Source organism: Misgurnus anguillicaudatus, chromosome 17 (assembly GCF_027580225.2).
Source record: "Misgurnus anguillicaudatus chromosome 17, ASM2758022v2, whole genome shotgun sequence".
NCBI lineage: Eukaryota > Metazoa > Chordata > Actinopteri > Cypriniformes > Cobitidae > Misgurnus > Misgurnus anguillicaudatus.
This window is the reverse complement of record NC_073353.2, coordinates 20331562-20353899: the sequence shown is the minus strand read 5'-3', so window position 1 is coordinate 20353899 and position 22338 is coordinate 20331562. Positions and strand designations below refer to the sequence as shown.

The 22338-nt window shown below is 37.4% G+C and overlaps 2 protein-coding genes across 6 annotated transcripts; one reads left to right on the top strand and one right to left on the bottom strand.

Moving 5' to 3' along the window:
* Positions 1–943: 943 nt before the first annotated feature.
* Positions 944–16935, bottom strand: parp14rs1 (poly(ADP-ribose) polymerase family member 14-related sequence 1). Of its 2 annotated transcripts, XM_073855141.1 has the most exons (18): positions 16764–16935; positions 16405–16508; positions 16290–16323; positions 16047–16151; positions 15572–15796; positions 11817–12044; positions 9476–11730; positions 8008–8241; positions 7533–7754; positions 7346–7424; positions 7079–7225; positions 6261–6323; positions 5896–6072; positions 3558–3764; positions 2747–3412; positions 2491–2633; positions 1970–2144; positions 944–1830 (listed from the first exon to the last, which is right to left on the bottom strand). In XM_073855141.1, exons 1-18 carry the CDS (start codon positions 16933–16935, stop codon positions 1547–1549), a joined length of 5520 nt encoding a protein of 1839 aa, XP_073711242.1. In that variant the 3' UTR covers positions 944–1546. The 2 variants fall into 2 exon arrangements, with proteins under 2 accessions (XP_073711242.1, XP_073711243.1); XM_073855142.1 differs by lacking the exon at positions 16047–16151.
* Positions 16219–21973, top strand: parp9 (poly(ADP-ribose) polymerase family member 9). 4 transcript variants are annotated; one of them, XM_073855145.1, is made up of 9 exons: positions 16219–16351; positions 17777–18695; positions 18917–19144; positions 19221–19436; positions 19594–19666; positions 19867–20412; positions 20544–20671; positions 20856–21012; positions 21202–21973. In XM_073855145.1, exons 2-9 carry the CDS (start codon positions 17805–17807, stop codon positions 21489–21491), a joined length of 2529 nt encoding a protein of 842 aa, XP_073711246.1. In that variant the 5' UTR covers positions 16219–16351; positions 17777–17804; the 3' UTR covers positions 21492–21973. The 4 variants fall into 4 exon arrangements, with proteins under 4 accessions (XP_073711246.1, XP_073711247.1, XP_073711245.1 ...); XM_073855146.1 differs by lacking the exon at positions 16219–16351 and adding an exon at positions 16396–16535; XM_073855144.1 differs by lacking the exon at positions 16219–16351 and adding an exon at positions 16931–17068.
* Positions 21974–22338: the final 365 nt, after the last annotated feature.

Sequence of the window (22338 nt, the reverse complement as noted above, 5' to 3'; positions counted from 1 at the left end):
TGTTGATGACTTACAATCTTCCCCGTCACAGAAAACAACCACAGGTTTATCAATGCCATTAAAGTATTATTTTGCTATTATATTTGTTTGTTGATCACGAAGTACATAGTAGATGAGGAAAACTAGGATTCCGTGTACTCAACGCGCCGCCATTGTTTGTTTACAATGTGTGGAATGGTGCGCTGTGATTTGTTGAGCGGATTTATTGCATTTTGCAGAGAAGGAGGACTGGTGTTTATTGCATTTTTGGGAAAAAGGGAGAAAAGATGACAGAATAACAGGGCGCAGGGCTCCAGACAAATTTTTTTCACTAGGAGCACAGTGGCCCCCAACTGAAAATTTTAGGGGCGCAACCAGAAAATTTAGGGGCACACACCGTAAATCAACATGCTAACCAAATATTCAAATATCTACTAATTTCCTCTGTATTACTAATAAATACTTTAATGATAGATGCAGAAAGTACAATGTGCTGTTTCAAATTCAGTGTCACATCACAAAAAAGGTCAAATTTACTGGTTGCACATATGCGACTGGATGTAAAATTCAGTGGCACACTCTCAAAATTTTGGTGGCGAAATGCCACCATTTGGTGGCAGTCTGGAGCCCTGCGGCGAAGATTGGATTTTGTGTAAAATTAAGAATTTACTTTTAAGTACTGACCTGATATAACACTGATTTTGGCAGTAACTCATTTAAAAAAAAAAGGCGTTTATCGCATTTTGGAACCAAACTCTTCAATCTTTTAATAAATGATCCCTTAATTAGATCCTGCCCTAAAGTACAGCTTTTTGTTACTCCAAATACATGGGCTAAATCCAATTTGACTTAAATAATATTAAATAGTAATCATTATTTCTTGTCTGGATGCTAAAAGTATTTTTTCTGTGTATATGTACAGTATACTGTAGACAAGGGTGTTACAAGAAATGACAATAAAACATTTAAAGGTGTATATATCTTTATTTGAAGTGCAGTTGTTTTCAGTGTATCCAAATGCAGCTTGTCTTGTGCATATTTAGTGAGCATGTCACAGTTTGGTAACGTTAAACAGTCACACCAGGAATTTTGACAATCTATTACAACCCAAATATGATAAAAAGAGGAGACAATCAAAATGTGCAGTGCTGGTCTAGATGGTACAAAGATGACCACTGCTATTAACCATTTATTCATTTTCGAACATTAATAATTTAAAGCCTTCAAAAGTATAGGTACAGGTCTAAATGTGACCCAGCTAAATTGTTTTTTGTGTGTGTGTGATTGTAAAATCATTACACATAATGTAAAGAACATTCAAGAAAATATAACCTTGATATCTTCTATCTATATAATATGTCAAATGTGAAATTAATGCTAGAAACCAAACTTGATGCTCCTAATCTCATATTTAGATCATGAGACTTTAGCCTGGATTTCACACAGACAGAATGACAAATAGATAAATATTATGAAAGCCTACAGAAACGTTTCAAATATTTTACCTAATTTATTTAATATGTTCAAGCCCTTAGATTTACTGTGCAACATCATTAATCTTCAGTGACTAAGTAAATGTTATTAAATACTCTGGGTAAGCATTATCATCACGAAATACCACAAAAATGCTCGGAGCAGCAGGGTTATCCACAACTGTATCGTACAGATCAGCAGTTGTGGTGTTTTTTGCAGGAGGGACAATCATCCCTGAACTCCCTCTGGTGTAGTCTCCTGTAAGAACTCTGCAGAGGTACATGTGCTTTTGTCCCTGAGCATTAGGCACTGAGTATGTGTTGTTAGCAGAATAGCTCGCATTAAGAGCAAAGTAAGTCCCATTTCCAAATGCTGCAGCTAAAAGGAGGCGACACAAAAATTTTGAATCAATAAATATTTACCACATACCTAAAATCTAGAATAATAAGGAAAGCTGAAATGTGCTTTCAAAAATTTAAATATGTATAATGTTGTGGTTGAAATAAATGGCCTTTACCATTTTTTCCTGCATAGCTGCGATTAAATCCACTCTTATTGATGTGATTTATGGTCTGTTCACTGGTTCCATGAAACAGTCTTTTCTCATTGTTTTGATGACCATTCTTTACCTCCATGACACTTTTGTTATTCTGGTAGTTCTTCCACATGCCAGGATTCTGGATTCGTTCAATCTATGATTGAAAAATACAAGTTAAATGTTTGACGTCACCGTGAGCTGTGTCCTTTTCCTGTGCTTGTCATTTGTTCTTTTTTTGTTTACATTTATGTCATGTTACTTGGACATGTACAGTATATACTATTGCACTACATATTACTGTATGTAGCACTGCAGAGTTAAATAATGTTTGATTTATTTACTGTACACACATCTTGGAAAGAAAAACAATGTATAATCAGGTGTTATAAGCACAAATATTAACTTGCTTGGAAAACACGAGAAATAATATTTTAGGAGAGTTTGATATTGTAGTTAAAATATGTAGACTAATATGACAAAAACAATTTAATGGTACACACCTTCAAAACGTTGTTATTAGGACAAGTGGCTCTAAAGCGGGTCAGTACATCATTGTATTCAGGATCTGTTGTCTGCAATATGAATCTTTTGAACAAGTCTGTATTATTCATGGGACTCCAATGCTGTGGAATGCTTTCAGTTGCTAATAGAAAGAAAGATAAAATCTTCAATCTGACGTTTTTATACCATTGTTGCTTATGGTGTAATATGAAGTATGAAGTAAATTATTTTTCTGTGAATTAATGATCCTAATACCTTTCAGTTTGTCAATGCGTCTGATGTTCATCTGATTGCCACCAGTGGTGCTCACAGCAGGACCCTCAGGCATTTTGACCTTGTAATCTTGGCCTTGGATGGAGATTTTAATGTCTGTATCTCCCCCACTAAGGGCCTTTTCCAACTCAAAGTTTACATGCGGATCAAAACTCTTATACTGCCCTGCTTGTTCATATTGCCAGTCTACAAGCTCACTTGTGTGACCAATGTCTTTCTTCAGTATCTCATCTTCTTTGGCTTTTTTCAGCATGTCTTGGATTTCATGAGAGGCTATTAGCACATCTCGACTGAGACCTTCAACTATAAGTGTGGCTTCTCCTGAGGAATCATCTGAACCTTTCTTTGCTTTGTATTCTAGCTTTATAGATACATCTAAAGTGCTTTGCATGTCCTGGATTTGCTGTTGATCTTTGTCTGAAAAGGACAGTATTGCAGTGTCAGTGATTTTCTGGAATACGTGGTCCGGTGTGATCATATCCTCTAGAAACGTCTTAGTTCTGTCTACAGCTGCTGGTGTCGGGCCACAGATAGAAAAAGAAGCTGGCACAATTTTTATTCCTTCAATGACAAAGTCTTTGCCGCCATGTTGCTTAACTTCTTTCTCCCAGGATCCAGTCAGATATGATTTAACATTGGAAACATATGCTGCAAAACACAAAAATGGACACAGACATCCTTAGAAATAGTCAGGTGCCAGTTGATATCTTGTTGTTTTGGGTGAGCTTACAATTCTGGTTTAGCAATGACTAGCTCAATAATGTTACATGTATTAGATGTGTGAGATTCATACTTTTGATTTTTGCGTACAAAGTACTGTCTTGTTGTTTGATAGTGTATTCTCGACTCTGCATGCTCTTGTAGAAATCAATGAGCATGGGTGCCTGGAAGACGACTATTCGGATCAACTTGAGAGAAGACTGTGGACTCTGTCTGACCATGTTCACAACCGCATCCATCATGGCATCTGCTGCTTGACCTGGAGACAGCCCTCCTTGTCCTAAAAGAAAGAAAGTCACATGCTTGTACTGTAATTCATACCCTTTTTTTGACAACATACAAAACAGGTGATGTTAAAATGGTAAAGGTATTGTGTTAACCTAGTATGTAAATTTCTCCATGTAAATGTTAGTAGATTTACAGTTTTTTTTTTACTTTTTTCATCAGAAAATGTTAAAAAGATCAAACCAGTAACTTGGTTTGGTAAACCATTCTCTGCAAGCATGTGAAAAAATAGCTCATTGAAATTTGGCTCCCCCTGTGATGTCAGAAGGGGATAATAATGCCCCTTAATCTGCACTATCCAACCACGGCACTGCCATTTAGTGCAGAGATTCCCTCATTTTCATTTAAAAGCACCCCCCCCCCTCCCCCCAAAAAAACTAATTTTGCTCACATCTACAAAGTATCAATTTTAACATGATATAATAAATTATCTATATGGTATTTTGAGCTAAAACTTCACATACAGTGGGGAAAATAAGTATTGACACATCAGCATTTTTATCAGTAAGGGGATTTTGAGACAAAATTTCCACCAGATGTAGCCATCAAGCCAAATATTGAATTCATACAAAGAAATCAGAACATTTAAGTATACAAGTTAACTCATAATAAATAAAGTGAAAAAACACAGGGAAAAAGTATTGAACACATGAAGAAAACAAGGTGCAAAATGGCATAGAAACCCATATGACCAACTTAAATCTGTCAGTATTGAGAGAGAAACCATGTCCCCTATCAGTACTATATGTTATCAGCGCTTTAGTCCTAATCGATGGCCTATAAAGGCTTCTCATTACCCAGGAAAGACTTCATGATGGGTAAAAGCAAATAACTCTCTCAAGATCTTCGTAATCTTATTGTTGATTGGGGGAATGGTTATAGGTGCATTTCCAGAATGCTGAATGTTCCTGTGAGCACTGTGGGGGCCATTATCCGGAAATGAAAAGAGCATCACTTCAACATAAACCGGCCACGATCAGGAGCTCCACGTAAGATCCCTGTCTTCGACTCGCCTGAAAAGTCCGCTCCCCTGCTCACTCTCATAATGGGAGTACTCCCAAAAGTGCTATTACGCCATAAAATATAGTTCCTCTTTTAAATCTGCTTAGAAAAGCGCTACGTTTTATTTTGTACCACCAAACTTACAAATATATGTATACAAGTATAACTACTCGTCTTAAATAGGAAAAACGTTGATGTGTTTGGTCACTTCTAACTTTATCTCTGAATGGTACCATTGAATGAATGGAGCTAAGCTAAATGCTATCGAAGTGTCGCAGCGCGCTCCAGCGCTTACGTGAACGCACACAGATGATAAAGGGATGTATCAACAATTCTTAGTTAAGGTAATAACATATTTTAATATTGAAAATGAGTAGACTATTCCTTAAAATCCCATTGAAAATCTATGGAGAGAACTGAAGATCAATGTTCTTAAAACAGGTACAAGGAACCTTCAAGATTTAAAGACCATTTGTGTGGAAGAATGGGCCAGAATCACTCCTGAGCAATGCAGACGACTGGTCTCTCCATACAAGAGGCGCCTATAAGCTGTATTCACCAACAAGACTTTTCTACAAAGTATTAAATAAAGTGTGTTCAATACTTATTCCCTGTGTCATTTCACTTTATTTATTATGACTCAACTTGTATACTTAAATGTTTTGATTTCTTTGTATGAATTCAATATTTGACTTGATGGCTACATCTGGTGGAAATTTTGTGTCAATAGCCCACTTAGAAATCCCCTTTAACTTTAGCTGATAAAAATGCTGATGTGTCAAATGCTTATTTTCCCCACTATACTCTGTGGACACGAAAGATTTATTTTACATCTTTAAAAAAGTGTTGTGAATGTCCCTTTTAAACGTTTTTTTTCCCCACATTTTTTCTCACTTTAAGTGAAATGTTGACAAACTTTTTACAGTGTATAGATGTTCCTGTACATGTATATTCTCTGTAGCTGTAAATCACTTTGGATTAAGAATTATTCAATAGAGAGAATAGAAGAAAATGACACTTATAGTCATGTTCATGCATTTATGCCTTCAAGATGATACTCTCATGCAGATGATAAACTGTTTCTTTTCTTTATATGTGTGCTTTGCTGTTGAATTTGTCCTCACCTGTACCAATAGCTGGGAATGAGATGGAGGTGAACCTTTCCTTTGCACACTTTTCCAGAGCCCTTTTAACAATCTTTTCGATATGAACAGCATTGCTCTGTGCTGCAATGTGGATGATCTTTTTACACTGTAGATTCCCTGCTTGTGTCATTATGTATCCTTTGTTGGGTTGGGATCCTGGAAAACCACATAGTCAAGAGTTGTAAGACACCACCTCTTCCACGCAATGTGCTAAATTCTTTAGAACATATGAAACTTTTTTGTTTTATTAATAAATAATTATTCATTTATTTATTTACTTCAGATTAAATGTATCAATTGATTATTTGATTATCAATACACCAAGTTAAATAAATGTTTCTCACCAAGTTGTTGACACTCAGCCTCTACGTTTGGTCCAGCCTTATCCAAAATAGCCTTTGACACACCTTGACAGTTCAAGATAAAATTTTCATAAACGTTTTATAAATCTCATCCCTGATAGCACACACATATCATCATGACTTGATGTGCTTGTTTACATTGATTTAGTAGATATTTGTTTTTTAAGAAATGCTGGATGTCACGGTACAACATTAAGCCAGTCGCTAAGCTAGTTGCTAAGTTTATCCCAGCTTTAAAAAGGGTATGTACATCTGCTTTCATTAAGACGTTTGTGTCCAATGTTTTATTTATAATATTTATAACACAATGCCTTTCAGATTTTACACTCTTTAACAGACATCTTTGATACAAACTTGTGATTTCTGTGTATTATATATTATATCAGATATATAGATAGATAGATAGATATAGATAGATACCCTGCTGAAAAAAACAGCATCACCCCAGCATGGACCAGCATGGAAATTATGCTGGTTTGATGCTGGTTTAGCTGGTGGTCACCAGCATACCAGCACCAAAACACAACATATGCTGGTCTTGCTGGTATGGATGCTGGTGCTAATGCTGGTTTGGTGCTGGTTTAGTTGGTGCTAATGTTGTTGCTGATGCTGGTTTAGCTGATGTTCACTAGCAAACCAGCACCAAAACACAACATATGCTGGTCTTGCTTGCTATCAGCAGGGAAGATAGATAGATAGATAGATAGATAGATAGATAGATAGATAGATAGATAGATAGATAGATAGATAGATAGATAGATAGATAGATAGATAGATAGATTCATACATTAAAAGTGTACCTGCTTTCAGTGTAAAGTCCTTATTGCTGGAGTTCACTATGACAGCAGTTTTTTCAGCTGTGATATCACCACTTAAAACCTGAAATTTTATTCCTCCCACTGTAGTCTCGTGAACCCCAGATACGGTTGTCACCTTTGAGAAAGGGCCTGTGATTTAATCACAAAATATAACTAAACTAATTGAACATGAGAGAGTTTTAATGACATGAAAAAATACACTATATCAAATAACAGTGAAGCCATTTAACACGAGCTCTGGATCTGCACCTGGGATCGTTTGTTGTGTGGGGTTATTGGCTGAGGCCGTCTGGATTGCAAACTTTTTGTTGAACTCATCCGTGAAAACCTGTCGAAAAAGGACTTACGTTACTGTTGAGGTAAAATGTATATAATACTTAAGCATCATAAATCTGAACAACATGGGATGCTGGAATGGCTGAGATGCAGCAGGTACCTGAATGGTTTGTGCATCTTTGGGGTGAAGAGCAAATGCTACAACCTGCACATTCCTTGTACTCCTTTTACTGCTGAACTTAAGAGCTAAATCCAGCATTGAGCCGATCACCACATCTTTCGGAAATCCTAGATTTCCTGTACCGATAGCAGAGAATATAATGGATTTCTGTTGGCGCTGCTCTGCCTGATTCAAACATTCATCAATGATGTTTTCCAGCACCTGCTCAAAATGAAAATTTTTTTTTATGAAGTATCAGCCTTTAAAGCACTAATCACAAAATAGTTTTAATTTTAGTACATTTAATGAAGTGCTGAATAAATAAGTACAGATAAATTGTCTTAATTTTGTCAATGATTTGCAGCACAATAGTTTATAGATATCCCTATAAGGCTAACATATTAATATATGAATTATTTAATCTTTTTAATTACATTACAGTAATGTCAGTTAATAATGAATCATAAAGAAATACCTTCTGCTCATTGGCTGTTCCCTGATTATAGTGCGGTGCAACTGCATGAAACACCAGTTTGTTTTTAAGGTTTGCACCTGCTGTTACAATGACCGTTCCAATATTTACAGGGGCCGTGGCTTGCTGGTTGACCAAAACCTGTAGCTGTGGACCAGCTGCTTTCAGAAGAGCATTTGAAACAGCTCCTACACCTAGATTCAGGTCAGAGCTGAGAGTGTTCACCACAACATCCATCTGCACAAAAGAGTGGTAGATTACATTTGTTTGTTCAGCCTCGATCAGAAATGAAGATGTTATCAGATACGCTCCAACATTTTTGGGAAAAAATATTTTTTTCTCTTTTACTTTTAAATAGCAATAATAAAATCTTGAAATACACTGTTTGAAATGTTATCCCTAGCTGTCACTGGGGCAGTGCCCTATGAAAGGTCCAATTTACAGTAGGTACAAATTTGTAGACATTTGGTACCTCTGAGGTACTGATATGAACTCTTCAGTTACAAAGATGTACTTTTTGAAAGGGAACTGCTCCAAATGACAGCTATTTTATTTGACAATGTAGAGTCTTTATACTCTGACATAATATTTATCTGCATCAAAACAAATAAGTTTATTTTATTAAATATTTAAGTATTATTGCAATACCACACAACTGCACCTGTTACAATGCAATGCAAGGGTATCCTATTCAGACAGTTGTTCCTTCTGCCATTTGCATCATTTATATTCATATTCATTATATGCCATCTATGTATGCTCACATGCATGCATATTCTTTTCTCATTTAATTCTCTTAATTAAAATTATAATTTTTTTCTAAGATTTCTAAATCATAGAATTTTCAGATTTCTATTTTTTATTCTTACTATTTGTTTATACAATGTAGAGTGGATGTTAAGCAGTGGCGGCCGGTGACTTCCTTTTTCGAGGGCACTCAATGCGAAGTTCGTCACATGTATGTAGTGTGTGGTTCGTAATTTCAAAATATGTGATCTGTGACGTGTTTTGTCAAAATAAGTGCCCGCCGCAGACGCGTCCAAAGTGTCTACGACAAAAGAGACACCCGCATCTGCTGTATACTCGCATAAACTCATGCGTAATCAGAGTTTGCTGTTAAGGGAGTGTCTTGCGTGTATTTTGTGAATGTAAGGGTCTCTTTTATCATAAACAGTCCCGACGCGTGTGCAGCAGGCACCCACCCTGACAAAACATGTGATGCTATTTGAAAACACAAGCAACACACAACACTCTGAACACATATTTTGAATTTGTGCCCCTCGGTTGCGCAGTCACGAGCCGCCACTGATGTTAAGCATTCCACACTATAGCATATACTGTGTAGATGTCGGTTACAAAACTTGAATTTCATGAACTACTACATTTTTTAGATACTGTTCTTATGTCCTCATTAGACAAAAAGTGAAAAAATATTAGCATATCTCTAAAAGAAAATAAATGGTAAACTTACGGTAGTGTCCTCAATATTACATGTCTTAAGAGTGATGGTTAAACCTTCTTTTGTTTGAACACTGGGAGATGACCCTTGAGGGGTTGCAAGTGGTCTGTGGACTTGGCTTTGAGAAGAACTTGCTTGGCTTTGAGAAGAACTTGCTTGGCTTTGACCTTGCTGCGGGTTGCTGCTTGCACTGACCCCATATATTTTTTGCACAGCAGCTTGAAAAGCCTGAACTGTTGTATCATTATTGTCAACTAGGTGAATTTGTTTCGTAACAAAGTTCCCACCAATAATATCACAGAATTTTTTTATTGATTTCACAATGGTTTCTGCACAAAGATTTGGAGGAAAGCCAAACGCACCAGAGCCAATGGCTGGGATTGCCACTGATTGGCAGTTTTCTTGTTCAGCCAGATTCAAACTCTTTCTGACAGTTTTCCCAAGAAGACTTACAGAATCCTGGTAATTAGAAGTATTAAAATGTGGTGCTAATGCAAAGATGACGTGTTTGCATAGCAGGCGTCCTCCTGCGTCCAAGACAATGGCATCACTTATTGTCAGCTTCTTCGCTTTGACAACCTCGTCGCAGGCGTCCTGAAGTTTATCATCAGCATTAGAAAGTGCCTTTGCTAATCCTCCGTCCAGGAGAAGAGCTTCATTGCTTCCACACACTATAGCATCCACTTTAAATGAACACATGTCTGCTTTGTTTACTGTGATCTCCACTCCATCAGGTGTTTTAAATTCATAAACTGATTTTATCTTTGGTTTAACTGGGGCAAGGTGGTTATCCTCGTCTACTAATTCCACCAAACAATCCATATCATTCTTGGCCAATGGAGCCCACATTGACTCTTTTTCTTTAAAAAACTTCTTCGCTCCAGGTTTAGCAACTTTAAAGACGCAGTGGTGAGTTGATGTAAGCAGCTTCTCAAACAGTGGCACATACTGACTGACGTGAAGTCTCGGCCCATCGATCACAATGATGTCATCTTTGAACTGAACATTGACCTTCCCTTTCACATCTTCAAACCAGTCTTTTGTTCGGTGTTGCTTTATGAATTTGATCACGGTCTTGTGAGCCTTTAGGGTTTTCTCAATGTTAGAGTTTTCAATAACAAAATCACGTAATTGTTTTTCAACACCGTGGATGACTTGTGCAAGGCCAGAAATGAGAACTTGTTTGACAGTCGTCTGTATTGTAACTCCTGACTCTTTGTTTTTAATATTAGAGACAAGGTCTTGCCAATCTAATCTTGTCAAAACACCAGCATCTTCTACATCAAAGCTCAGATGTCCCAGCTCTGTTTTTAGTTGCAACTGACCATTCTTTATATCACTCTCTGTTTTGCCAATAAGCAAAACTCTATCTCCATCAGCTTCTAATGATGCATCGATTCCTTTTGTAAAAAACAAAGATTTGGTCATTTTCTCTAGGTCACTGTTACGAAGAAAATCTAAAACAGATTGGTGTACTTCCACAGGTCTACGAATTAAACTGACAACATCCTGCAGTATTGCATTCTTAGTTTCCAGCACTTCATTTCTTAGGCCATACAAAGCTAGTTTTTTGTTGTTCTCATGGTAATTGATCTCCATTTCTGGAAATTTGTTAAGGATTTGCTGCTTCAAACCATGGCAGACAATAAGCTGGTAAATGGATGGAGGCATATCTATATTATCTGTCTCACTGCCCTTCTCCCTTTGAATCTTCTGGGTGATTCTCTCAACAATTTCTTTTAGATCGCTTTCGATCCTATTCACATCTTCTTTTAAGCCAACTACAGCCATTGCTCCCTGGACGATGTTGGGAACGAGTGTGACCGGCACCGCTGCTACTGCTTCTTGAATTTCAGGTTCTATTTCACTCCATGCATCCTTCTGAACAAGCAGCTCAAAAGATTTGAACCGAGACATTGACTCTGAGAACAAGGAGGAGGTATCTTCTCTCCAGGACTGGATGAGTTTTCTTGTTTGCCCCCCTTGCTGAAGTAGGGAAGGCAAAGGAGTGATTTTCACAGCTTGGGAGCCAAAATCCAATTTGCAAAAAGACGTGGACATAGCTTTGTTGATCAAATCCAGGGATTTTTTGTTCTTGTTTAAGTGACGCCATATAGTCGGATCTACGTTTTCAGTAAGAGCCTCTGGAAGTGTCAGAGAGGGTCTGTTTTTACCATAAAGAGCTGTCTGTAAAGATTCATAGTATGGCAGTACTCTAAATGGCTGCTTTTTCATTACATGCTGGCTTTTTATAACTGTGTGAAAAACTGAAAAATGGAAAAGTTTTGTATTTTATGTCTTTGTAGAAAACAAATTGAAATAAAATAACTCAAATGTAGCTTTGTTTATTTACCTGCGGGATCTTTAAAAGTGATTATTGCTGAATGTTCCTTTTCAGATATCACCATGTTGTCTTCTATGTCCCCAAATTTATCGAAATACAGCCCGAGGTAATCAGAGGTTATATCGACAGGTAAAGCTTCAGCTTTCACTTTTAATGTCGTCTCAAGTATTCGGACTCTCATTTGTTTCTTCTTAATTAATGAATAGCATGAGGCAGACAAAATGAAGTTTTCTGTATCTATGGAACAAAATTTGACACCAACATGAGGAATCACAATCAGACCTTCAGACATTTTGATTTTGGGTGTATTCTCAATGAAGATCTAGAAAGCAGAATCAACAGCACAGTAGTAGTATTTATAGACGGTTTCAGCAGTAACAACATAAACAAGCGGCTGTCGCGGCCCGCAGTAACTTCCGGTAAACTCCGCTAATAATAAATAACAACAGTACTTTAAACGTAGTTTATTTATATAACAAGCAAAACAACAACACATAGATTACATAGGAAACCAAAACATTTGTTATTTTTGACGAGGCATTTGTTCAAGAGATCAGTTTAGCAACTAGTTAGACCATTAAAAAAACGAAACCGGAATTAAGGTTGGGATCCAGACGTGTATCACGTGCGTCCGATGAAACCATCTATACCACGGGGCTGTTTAGTTCTTTTTTCAGAAATGTTCCACGGGTATTCATTTTTCGATAAATACACACCTAACCAGTCAAATATCTTAAATTATTCAACAGTTCTCTGGTTCTCAAATCTGATTGGCTAAGAGGCGTGCGATATTTCACTGATAACATAACATTAACCGCTTCACCGGTTGTATCATACCGGGGCTTCTTTAAATGCGCGTGAGTCATTCGCTCATCTCTGACTGTAAAAGCTCCACGGACACACACAGACGCGCTGTTTTTAAACACTCTCCATGTGTCTCAATAAGTTCCCTAGCTCATAAATCAGTCTGTGAATCCAAATCAAAAGTGATTATCCTGTTGAAGATCAGCGCCCTTGGATGTAAACTTAAGTGCAATGATGTCACATCGTGTGGATGCGTAACATACACTTGGAATAAAGCTATGAAAACAATCATTTTCTCTGAAGCGATCTCTCTCCTTAAAGGTGGAAAAGAGGATGTTTGTTTAATACATTTTTGCAATATTACTTAAAACTGTCTTTACTAAATGATAAAAGACTATTAGGTGCACTGAAAGTAATAATATTAATATATGTAATCTGTGCATAAGGTAGGGCCTTTAAAACATCAGCCAATCGTTGAAGCAATCATCGCGTCAACGATTGGCCCTCTGGCTTGTCAATCACTGCCATTACGTTCCTTGTGAGAGACGTGCCAATCCAGTAACTTTACACGAGTGACGCATGCCTATAGCGCATGAAATTCCGTCTTTAGTTTCGGTTTGTTTTCATTGTCGCTCTTGCTTTCCTCCTCGAATTTGCACCATGGAAGAGAAGAAACCCGAACGAGGACGTAAAAGAAAGACTTTTTCATTATTGGAGAAACATTTCATCGCTGGAGAGCAATGAAGGAACAGAGAGGTGTCAAGACAGACGCGCAGTTCGCAAAAAATAGGCCTCGTGCCTCTGGCCTAATCACAGCCGTGATGATATAGAGCTATATCACACGACTCCGAGAGCGATATTGCTTTTATACAACAGTTCGACGGCACACGTTTGAAAAACGAAAACCAGAAAACAACAACGGAGTTATTTTAAAAGCCTCTTTGTTTGAGAACTACTTCTTCCGCCACGGATTTGAGGGCGGCCAGAATGACAGGAAACACTTTCGGCTGCTTTGAAGCTCATAACAACTCAATGGACGGAAAAGCCGTTACTTTATATTACCGTTTCTTGGTCACAAAGTGTAGTTTTAAGATTAGTTCAGTCGAGAATGTATATGTATTATATTTAAATCTGCAGTCGATTATTAAAGATAGCGCCTGTTTGAACGTTTGCTTGGTGAGATTCAGTACGAATGAGAACCAAAGCATGAGCGGACGTCAGTGTTCACTCGCCCCGCTGACCACCGCCCTCTCTGGGCTACATCTCTGACAGATATACCCTGGCTCTCATGTTGGCCTTGTTTGTTTATGATCGTCAAAATGAGATCAAATCAGCAGTATTTGGTGTCATGATCAAACTATGACTTGTTTTTTTATTCATATTTAGTGTCTTTTGTGTTGTTATTGTTTTGACACGAGGTAAAAGTTAATAAAACTATACTTGTATAACGTTACTATTGCTTTCTCCTTTATTCTTAACGCGATACGAGCACTTGATTATTATGATTAAACTTTGTTCTTGTCAGTACTATATAAAACGGTTTTTATAAGTGTCAGAGAGATGTTTTTGCATGCTGCTTATAAATATACCAGTGGCGATATCTCATAACATGTTTTAATAGTCACGTCACGATAAAGTAAAAGATCAATGTCCACATTAAAAGCTGCGGTGCTTACCTGCAGTTCCACGGTGTTTTCGCGTTCTGATAAGAGATAATAGGTCCTGAAAAAAACGAGTGTTTATATTCCTCTTTCCAAGTGTTAATCGTCCACACGATGTGACAAGACATTTCTCCCATTAACTTTAACGTAATATCCAAGAGCGCTGATCTTTGACGGAATAACAACTTCCGATTGGGGATTCACAGACTGATTTATGAGCTAGTAAAATAATGAGACACACGGAGAGTGATTCAAAACAGGGCATCTGCTTCTGCTTCTTCTTCTTTTCGTTTAATGGCTGCTCACTCCTTGGGAGTATTACTGCCACCTACTGTATACCTTGCGCATATGTGTAATGGATCAGGGGCGTCTGTGTTTTTCCATTCAGAGATGAGCCTGCTTAGGACCTCCATTCACTAGGTGGCGGAATGATATGAAAGGTGAAGCGGTTACAGTGCGTTATCACCACAATATCGCATAGCTCTTAGCCAATCAGATTCGAGAACCAGAAAGAACTGCTGTATAAAGCTCTATATCATCACGGCTGCGATTGCCTCCGACACTCTGCCTACAGCCTCGTGCCTCTGGCCTAATCACAGCCATGATGATATAGATCTATATCACACTCCTACTCAAGCGATATTGCTTAAATAACCATCAGAGCAATGTACTACAGTCAGGGGCGTTGCACAAGATCTCGGGCCCTATGCATAGGCAGTCCTGATGGGCCCCTATACAGTACCCCACCCCCATAAAATATTCCAGACTTTCAAGGGCCCTCTCTTTCTTTGGGGCCCTGGTAATCAGTTCTGGTTTTACCCCCAGTCCGACGCCCCTGACTACAGTAGCAGTGGTCTGTGGTAACTGTGGTATAATTGTGGAATAATTAAATATTAGGACTCCAGTCCTTTAAATTATTAAAAAATAATAATAATCCATAGCAGCGGTGTAACGGCGCGACATGGGTGTGCATTATTTTCGAATAATTCAATGGCTCATCATAATTTGAAGAGTTTCGTTGCAAAACGAGATAAATCCATTTTTTTTTACATTTTTGTCAAAACATGCTTATTATTATGTTATCATGTTATTATTTTGTTTTATGGTGCTACTTAGCTGTATTTTTTAAGTTATGAAGGTTTAAATCAAAACAAACCAACTGCAGTTGCATTGAAATTAATTGGAATGCACAACCAAAAAAAACCGAGATTTCTGAACAATTAAAAAAATGGTGGTTATCTCTTTTTGCAAAGAAACTCTTCATTTATTCCTTACATAAACACAAAACTTAAAACTTACCCTTGTTACAGGAGAAGGTCACCACTGCACAATTGCTCTCTTGTATTACTTCAATATTTATGTCTTTTGACTTGGCAGGTGTTTCCTTTAGTATATTTTCCACCAACATTTGCAAAAATTCTTGATTACTGTTTTGAATGTTTTCAATTACAGCTTGTCTACGGGTTCCATCTTCTTCCTCCTCAGTTCCCTCGACCTCTTCATTAACTTCACTCTTCGATTCACCTGAATGTAAAACAAATTTATCTTTGAAACGTTTTTACCAGGGCTTGTATCAGCCATGCTTGAATTTGCATTTATTGATTTTACTTCAGAAGATTGACTTCCTCTGCTTTAGAGGTACATCATGCAAAAATTATTACCACACTATGAATAAAAGTCCTAATATACGCATGCATACATATGTATAGTATGAGAAAAACTCTTTGTATATCCTATGTGTGTGTTTTAGGGTAAATATTTAAATGACACTGACCCAAAAGCTTCGGCTTTTTGTGGTCTAGTGTTGAATTCTGCAGCGCAGAACACGAGTCTGCCTTCCTTTTGGTAATGTCAGAAGCCTCAGTGTGCAGGATTGGTGCTATGTGGTAAATATGTAAGTGCAGGTAATTTTTGGAGTTGGAAAGAGTGTATTGTGGGATAAGTGTGCAGGTCTGAGCAGCAGAGGGCAGCAGAGCAGTGCATTTAATCTGGCGACGGAGCAAATGGAAGCACTCACCTGCTGGGGGATTGTTGACTAAAGACGTCGATTCCTAAGGAATAAAGTTTCGTTTAACTCAAGTGAAGTATTATTTAACTTTCCAACTTTACTCATTATATCATGTTATACTTACTTTCACATTTGAGACCTCTGAGGGCGGAAGACTGACGGTCATTTTCACAGTTTGTTGACCAATCTTCAGTTCATGAGTCTGTTTCTGTAGTACTCGCTGTCTCGCTGCGAACATAAATACACATTAGATGTGTAAGTTACATACTTATACATTTTTTATTACGTTCCTATTATTACTCATTTTTTATTTTCTATGTACGTAAACATTTAAGTTTCGTTTCTTGGGCTCCACCCACAGTAACTTGTCTTCCTATTTTGAGTTTTATATATGGTATTTTATTATAAATCATGAGTTTTGTACGTATAGCTGTATGTTTACAGTGAGGAAATGAGTTTTGATAAATTTTTAAGTCACGTTACCTTCCTCGTCTTTGAATCGTACAGTTCCTTTTCGTCCTTCGGTATCAAGTTCAACCACACAGTTTCCTCCGCCCGATTTATTCTTACTTTGAAAATAGATAGTTATTTTATTTTTCAGTTTGGGGTCCCACTGGCCCTCTACCAGGAGCACGTATGGAAACTCGTCGGCCATGTCGACTGTTCTGTGGCTGATCGGTTTGCCTGAGCTGTATAGCCTATACTTTATTTAACTTTCGCTTTTGATTCCGTTTGCAAACAACAGGCGGACCGGAACTCCTCAGACCTCCACAAAAAGTAGTTTCAAGGTAACTTAGGGAAAAACCCGGCCGTTTATTGACTTTATACGTATCTTTGCGAAACGTTACCATCGCATTACGTTAAGAAATATGCAGTAAATTAATTGAGAGTAAGGGTGATTGTTTGTACAAATAGAAATAGGTCAACTAGGTTTCAAGTAAATCATTGGGTTTAACGTTACGTTAAGTGCGACGTGTGCACGTTTCGCTTTCGATTTTTTGACGACCGTCTTTAAAGCACTTTTTAACAAGAAAACCCAGTTTGTTCCGTTTTACAAAAGTTTGTTAATACCTAAGGTAAGTTTTGTTTGTCGTTTCCAAGATGAAGTATTATTTTACACAGCCGTTAACAGGGAAGAGCGTTAGCGAGTGTTCATTTGCTATTGTGTTGTTGTCTGACAAGGTAAATTGTGTAGTGTCTTAGTTCCTTTCATTTCAAAGTAACGTTAGTTTTTTACATTTCTCAGGTACTTCCGTATTACTGTATAAGCTCATTATAGGCTTAAAATTGTCTTTGAACCTTGTGATAGAAAATACTAATAAAGTCTACCCTTACTCAGCCTAAACTGTAAGAAAATTATGATGTGGTATAAACTTGTTTTGGTGGGTTTTGTACATTTTTAGTAATATTTTGCATATTAATTTCGTTTATCAAGACTGTTCAGCAGTCACATCATTTTAAAATTTCATTTGTTTTCTCGCCCCAAAAAATCATAGGTTTATGTCCTGAGGGAAACCGCTAACCATGAATGACAAAGCACTCATCCCACTGACTGCAGAACATTCATCCATTTTGAGAAAGTGTAGAAGTGCCTATTGCAAAGCTGTTGAGACTAAATTTGACTGCACAGCTATTTTACACAATCTGGATGACTCTGACTCCTTTGGTGGTAATGCAAGCAATGCAGTCTTAGCTCCTGAATTGAGATATTACAAAAACCTGCGAGGTGGAGTGAAAGTTTCAGTCTGGAAAGATGATCTTACACGTCATAAAGTGGACGCTGTGGTCAATGCAGCCAATGAGCACTTAAATCATGGAGGGGGTCTTGCATTAGCACTGAGTGTAGCGGGGGGACCAATGATCCAGCATTATAGTGATCAGATAATAAAAGCACAGGGAATAGTTCCAGCTGGTACAGCTGTGGTCACTCCTCCTGGAAATCTCCCATGTAAAAGAATCATACATGCTGTTGGACCCTGCCTGTCTCCAAACCCAAGCCAGCGGGAGGTTGATAATGCTGTGCCCGTCTTACGTGACACTATTAGGAACATCCTGCAAACAGTTGAAAGGGAAAAGTTTTCATCTGTTGCAATTCCTGCTTTGAGTTCTGGCCTTTTCCATTTCCCCAGAAATCTCTGTGCAGACATCATTGTAAATACTATACAGCAGTATGATGAATATAATGCGTTTAAAGGCAGGAATGTAGAAATTAATCTTGTCAATAATGATGAGCCCACAGTCAAAGAAATGGAAAGAGCCTGTATTCAGTTCCTGGGGATGCCCACCATCACTGGCTCATACAGTGGAGCTGTGAAAGGAGGAAACCAGAGCATGCCATCCTCTTCAGGCAACAGTTTGCAGCTTGGAAACATAACACTGCACCTCAAAAAGGGGCATATTGAGGAGGAGCAAAAGGTAAAGCTGAGAGATATTTATTAGGATATGTGAAGGTCTTTTATTACTGAAAACTACTCCTATTCACCTTTCCACTCATTTTAAGAGGGTATGTTACATATGAAAATTGTTAAACAGAATTCTAAAACAAATGAAACTTGTAAAATGCCGTTTAGTTAAAAGATGATGATAGTGATATTCTCTTTGTTGGCTCAATCTTGTCACTTTGCTTTATTCTCCAGGTTGATGTAATCGTGAATACAATTGCAAGAACCTTTAATTTATACATGGGGGAGATCTCAAAAGCTATTGTGGGCAAAGCTGGCAGACAAATTCAAGATGAGCTGAGAAGAAATATAAAAAATGTTGGCACGGATCATAACGTTTACAAAACAAAGGGATATAAACTGAATTGTGCAGCAGTTTTTCACACTATATGCCCATCTTGGGCTGAGCCCGGAGCCGCAAAGGTAGTTTAAATTTCGGCACATCATTATGCCTGTACAGTAACTGTCAACTGACCGACCTGTGTTCCTTTGCCTATAGATTTTGTACAGGGTGATGTTTGAGTGCTTGTGTGACGCTGTATTTGCATACAAGTCTATTGCCTTTCCAGCTATTGGGACTGGTAATCTTGGTTTTCCCAAACATGATGTTGCCCAAATCATGATGGATGCTGTGGAAAACTTTGCTAAACAAAACCCAAGCAAGAATCTGGAGATATACTTTGTTGTGTATCCTAAGGACAATGAAATGATGAGGGTAATGTGTTACGAGACAGATAATATTTTATGTTCATTATAATGAATGTCACAATCCATATTGTGTAGTACTACATAAATAGTTAAAAACTATTTTAAAGTGCAACACAGTTGGTAAAACAGTTTGCACTTACACTTTTGATTTGTGTATTGTTTAGGCTTTCGAAAACAAGCTGAATTCCATGAAAGGAGGGACAAAGTTCTCAGAATTATCCAACGATATGATGAAAAGTGAGCAAGTTATATGGCATTGCTTATATTTGGTGCAACCGTTAAATATCACTTGTACAACTCTGCTCCGATTACAAATACTCTTCATTGTAACATTTTTCTCAATTGCTGAGAAGTAATTCAGATATCACTTACCTTTTATTGTTTAAAACATTGATCAGTCAATCTGAAAGTTCTCTAACTGGATTTTATGTTTTTAGGTTCAGCTGTGGTCACCAAAGCACCCACAAGAAATGAAACACCAACTCTTGAGATTAGCTGTGTCTCCAATGAAGCTGTGAGAGAGGCTAAAGCATGGACAATGAATATGCTGTACCCAAGACATGGCACGATAACAGTAACGAATAACTTCGTAATTTATCTAGGTCAAAAAGACCATGAAACATTGCGCTCTCTCCAAACCATGTTTGGTGTGTATATTGCACTGTTCTTCAGAAATGGTCATGGTGGTGTATCCATCACTGGAGAATCTACATCTGTCAGTTGTGCGGCTCTTGAGGTGGAATCCATGCTTTGTCAGGCCCAGAAGGACTTTGCAAAAGATGAAGAGAGTGACCTTCTTTATTCTGTAGTTCGCTGGCAGTGTAAAGATGTGGTATTGCCTTCTGAAATCAGTGCAGTTTTGGAGAAAGCTTATCTGGCTCGAAACAAAGAAATTGAGTTGCACGAATGCAATATCAAAGTCAACCTGAAGGACATGTTTTCGATTGACAACTTTGGGAACAAAAGCAGCGTGGAAAGGAGACGTATGTTTGTATTACTATAATTGTAATTATGTTGAAAATGTAAATAGTTTTCTTATTATGACATCAAGTTTGTTATATTTCAAATTTACAATTTGATGATCTAATTGTTTTCCTTTTTCTCTACACCACAGGACTGTTTATGAATTATAACCCTATTAATCTACCCAACAATTCATTTTATGTGAGAACTCCGGTAGAGAGGAAAGATTATTTCGAGATGGAAAGAAAAGCGAAAGCGAGTGGGCTCAATATCATCAGGGTGAGTAGATGAGCAAAAATAAATTCACATTCCCACACCACACAGATTTGAAAATAAACCAAAATGACACTTTTTAATTCTCAGATTTTTACTTACAGAAAATAAACTAGATTATGAGAATGTCATAATGAGGAAGTTTGTTTTAATAATAGCTTCTAATGGAATGTGGTTGCACTTGTTACAGGTGGAGAAAATAGAGAACACAGCCCTGCAGCAGATTTTTGAGCTGAACAGCAAGCGAGTGAAAGATAAACCAAAGACTCTGTACCAGTGTGTGTCAGCTCAGTTCTGTGATCTTATCTGCAGAGTTGGCTTTCAGAAAGATTTTGCCCCACCTGCAGGTAGGACAGCTGTACCGTATATGTATTTTATTGGCATTGTCGTTCAGTGAGTGAATAAAATGGAGTTTTTAGAAGTAAGATTTTGTATGGCTTTACTTGTTAAAGAGAGCTTTGAGTTTAATATTTGTATGTAAGGTACAGATGATGTCTCCCCAAGGTTGGCATGAGGTTACATGTTTTTGTTCGCAGAGCAAAAGTATGGCAGTGGTATATACTTCAGCAGTAAACTGGACAGCGCGTTGAAGCTGTGGAGGAACGGACTGAAGGAAGAATACATCTACATCATTCAGGCCCAAGTTCTCACTGGGAATTCGGCAGCTGGCTCTCCAGATTTTATTTTGCCCCCTGTCATAGGTCGTGACCCTCTGGATCGTTATGATAGCGTGACTGGCTTGTCAGACATTCATGTCATTTTCAGTGGTCAACAAGCTCTTCCTGAATATCTGATCATATGTGAAAAAAAATCAAGCTCTGTGTAGCTTCAGATGTGCATGGCATTTTGTAATCAGTCAGGGCAAATGTTTGACTTGGAATTCAAAGCACAAATGTAACTAAGATCATTGAGGTATATAAATGAAGAAAACAGATCTTTGGACTCATTTCTCTAAATCACTTAATACCAGATGAGCAATGATAATTAACATTGGTTAATTCTTAAACCTGGATGTGTGCTGCTCTTACATTATTCCATTTAATGCTTTACAGCTGTAGATATTTTTATTATATAGTTTTATATTTATTTGAATATGGGTAATGTGGTAGAAAAATAAAATCAATGCTTGTAACAAGATTATCTTTAACAGTTAACTACAGTTAAGTGAAAAAGGGTTGTATTTTGGTTTAGTATATTGTCAGCTTGGTGGAAGGTTTGTTTTCAAGTTATTTACTGATAAACACAAATGAATTCTGATGCTGTCGATTCTGTATGATTTGACATAAATAAACTACATTTTAATCTAAACTACTTCTTGATTGTTTTTGTTATTAACTATAGGCCACATTATTTTTTAAACTGTAAAAAATTTGCTGTTATTTTGCAGCTGGTTGCCAGTAACTTACTGTGGAAGATCTAAAAATGTTTCATGTTCATTTAACTTTGAACAAAATGTTGCCAGTAAATAACATAAATGTAAAATCTACAGTAAGTTACTGGCAGCTAGTTGCCAGTAATACCCAGTAATACTGTAATTTCTACAGAAACTTTTATTTTTATTTGTAATGTCTACAATTACTTTTATTTTTTAGGCGCTATATTATATAATTATTTCTCTAATAAGATCGGTCACAAACATGATTCCTGCACGATCTAATGTGTTGGATGTTAAC

Coding starts and splice junctions, on each gene's coding strand:
- parp9 (XM_073855145.1), top strand. CDS start 17,805: ATGAATGACAAAGCACTCATCCCACTGACTGCAGAACATTCATCCATT. Junction 19,667..19,866: donor ATCCAACGATATGATGAAAA/GTGAGCAAGTTA, acceptor TTATGTTTTTAG/GTTCAGCTGTGGTCACCAAA. Junction 21,013..21,201: donor AGATTTTGCCCCACCTGCAG/GTAGGACAGCTG, acceptor TTTTGTTCGCAG/AGCAAAAGTATGGCAGTGGT.
- parp14rs1 (XM_073855141.1), bottom strand. CDS start 16,935: ATGGCCGACGAGTTTCCATACGTGCTCCTGGTAGAGGGCCAGTGGGAC. Junction 8,242..9,475: donor GTAATATTGAGGACACTACC/GTAAGTTTACCA, acceptor TCTTTTGTGCAG/ATGGATGTTGTGGTGAACAC. Junction 7,226..7,345: donor CACACAACAAACGATCCCAG/GTGCAGATCCAG, acceptor ATTAAATCACAG/GCCCTTTCTCAAAGGTGACA.